The sequence below is a fragment of the Bison bison genome, unplaced genomic scaffold (assembly GCF_000754665.1).
Source record: "Bison bison bison isolate TAMUID 2011002044 unplaced genomic scaffold, Bison_UMD1.0 scf7180017864371, whole genome shotgun sequence".
Taxonomy (NCBI): domain Eukaryota; kingdom Metazoa; phylum Chordata; class Mammalia; order Artiodactyla; family Bovidae; genus Bison; species Bison bison.
The window spans coordinates 9,641,572-9,644,234 of NW_011494943.1; the positions used below are offsets into that span (position 1 = coordinate 9,641,572).

The window sequence follows — 2,663 nt, forward strand, 5'->3', positions numbered from 1 at the left end:
GAGCACCCCTCCAGCCCCGGCCTTGCTGTGTGGGGAGCTGGGCTCACTTCCCACCACAGAGGCACACAGAGCACCAACTCTCCGCCTCCCCGGCTCCCCCTAGCTCGCCTGCACCTGGAAACCCTCCTGCCTCTGCTCCGCAGCGCTTATCTTTCCCAGCTGCTTCAAGACTCATTTCCAGAAAGACCCTCCTTTCAAGGGTTTCCTCCCAGTTCCTGCTCCTCAAATTGCCACCTGGCTTCTGGTTCTGTCATGCCAGGAATCTGTTCTGCCTGAGTTAGCGGTCAGCTCCCAGCTGCCAAAATCCAGCGGCAACTTTCTGTCCTTGGCTCCTTGATGCTCCGGACGCGACCCTGTCGACCCTGCCTCCCCTCCTGAGGCTTCTTCCTCCCTGGGTGTGCGGGAGGCCACCTTCCGCCTGTTCCTTCTGGAAGCGCTTCCTCCCCACGTCTTATCACTGGAGACCCAGTTTCCCCCGCACGGAGCAGCCTAGGGTCAGACACGCGGCAGGCACACAGGAAGCACTGGTTGAAGGCGTGGATGGATGGATGGCTGAACGAGAGCAGCCACGGTGTTTCTCGCGAGCCTGTCAGTCCTGGAACGCTGCACCGGGGTTTCTACGTAAGACTGTGCAGGATGTCCTGGCATGTAAATGGCTAGCCATGGGTCCAAGAGCGAAAATGTACCTCTAACTTCAATGCCAAGCCTTCCTTTTCTCATGATTTCAAACGTTTCTCACATCCACCCCTCCTCCCCATCCCCAGTGGCCACCTGTCGTCTGCTGGCATGAACTCTTCCCTCCACATCAGAGAGGGCCCCTGTGCCAGCCCCTAGGCTGGTCCAGGGCCGGTCCCTTCCTGCCAAGAGCATCTTGATGCTTCACGGTCCATCCGCCAACACCAGACTGCTGCCCGTCCCTGGGAACCTCACACTCTTGCTCTGATGTGCCTTAAATGTTGGTTCTCACCTGAAACTCTTTCCACTCGGAAAGCTCCTTCTCCTCTGCAGGGGGGCGGGGGGTCAGCCCAAACTCTAGCTCCCCTAGGAAGACTTCCTGTCTCCATGACAGGCCCAGGCCCTCCCTTTCCATTTGCTTCATCAGCCGGCATGATGCAGTCCCTGGGCATGTCATCACTTATTCACATGTCTCTCCTGCATCCTCGCATCACAGTGACCATGCTGCCCGAGGAGGGCCTGGCACACAGCGCTTACCGTATGAATGAATAAGCGAGTGGATGAATGCGTGCCCAGGCAACACTGAAATACCACCACCCTTCCCTTTTTCTCTGCATAGTTTGAAGGAGAACAAAAGCCCAACTCACGGGTTCCAGCCCAGATCGGCAGGGTTGATGTACAGGATGCCGGCTCTGGAGACGGTGGCCGGCGTGGCTGTCCTCAGGTGGCTGATCTCAAACACCAGCCGCATGGTGCGGTTCAGAGGGATCCGCTCATTGCTGGCCAGGGTGAGGACCTGGAGACGGACGCGGGCCTGTGGGTTTCAGCTGCAAGAGTGCCCTCGTCCTGAGGCGGCCACAGGACCCATCTCAGAGGAGGGGGAGGCCAGAGACACCCTCTGCATCCTGCCAGCCACCAACCGCTTCCCTAACTCAGCATCTCTCTGCCGTCCCAGATGTCAGCACCCCCTCCCACTCCAGGGCCATGGAGAGCACCCAGACGTGCGTGGACCATGTAGGACTTCACTCTGGGGTTAAATTTGCCTCATCAAACCAGGACTCCTCCTCCCTTTCCTGGGGAACACTGGGGTTCCCTCCTCCACCTGATTGAGAATCACGTTCTTAAGCTGCTTTTAGACGATTCTTGATGTCATCTGCACCTTCCAAAATATTAGCTTCCCCTCCTACGTGGTGCCACCCACCACGTGGTCAGGTAGGAACGCTCCCCGTGCCTGCACCCTTCACCCACGCTCCCCAGAGAGCATCTGAGCTGGCTTGGGCTCAGTGGGCCTACGTCCTGCAAGGAGTGTGCCTAGGGATGGGGGCTTCCCCCAGCCCCTCACCGTCTATCACACTTTGTGCAGAGCTCCAGACAGGCCCCCTCCTCAGTCCCCATCCACAGCGGGCCCTGTGTGCTGAGTGAGGCGGGCGAGACGTGTGTTGAATCCCACATGCTCCCCTGCCCCTCGTCACCGTGGTTCTGGGGGCTTGGCTCCGGGGTTGCGGGCCCCTCGCACCTTGTTGTCGTCCATGACGGTGTTGAGGGACTCGATCCACATGGGGTCTATGTCTCCATCCAGCACGATCCACTTGGGGCCGTCGTGAGTGATGTTGGCCAGGTCCCGCATGATGGTGGAGAAGAGGCCTGCGGGCGGCAGGGCTGCTCAGGCCTGGCTCTGGGCAGCACTCGCTCTGTGGGGGCGCTGACAGCACCCCAGGCACCCCCCGGGCCGAGACCCAGCCTGCCCCCTCTCTCTCAAAGGTGGCCAGTGCCCTTCCCCAGAGGGACAGTGGACGCTCGGACGGGAGGGGACCTGGCTCACTTCCTGCCCTTCTCTTGACCCCAAGGCCCCCCTCCTTGATGCCTCCACCCCTGACCCTGCCCCACAACACGCCCCGCAAGTCTGGTCCATCCTCAGATTCGACAGCCCTATGTGGAGTGCCACGACCCCAACCAGCACCCCACCCCCTCACTCCTCACCCCCCACC

The 2,663-nt window shown here is 60.5% G+C and overlaps 1 protein-coding gene across 1 annotated transcript in view; it reads right to left on the bottom strand.

Moving 5' to 3' along the window:
• Positions 1-2,663, bottom strand: part of DNAH17 (dynein, axonemal, heavy chain 17) — a 94,428-nt gene that overhangs the window by 40,978 nt on the left and 50,787 nt on the right. The window contains exons 42-43 of the mRNA XM_010856518.1: positions 2,192-2,319; positions 1,323-1,471 (exon numbers count right to left, since the gene is read on the bottom strand). Coding sequence (XP_010854820.1) covers positions 1,323-1,471; positions 2,192-2,319 — 277 coding nt within the window. The remainder of the gene's footprint in view (positions 1-1,322; positions 1,472-2,191; positions 2,320-2,663) is intronic.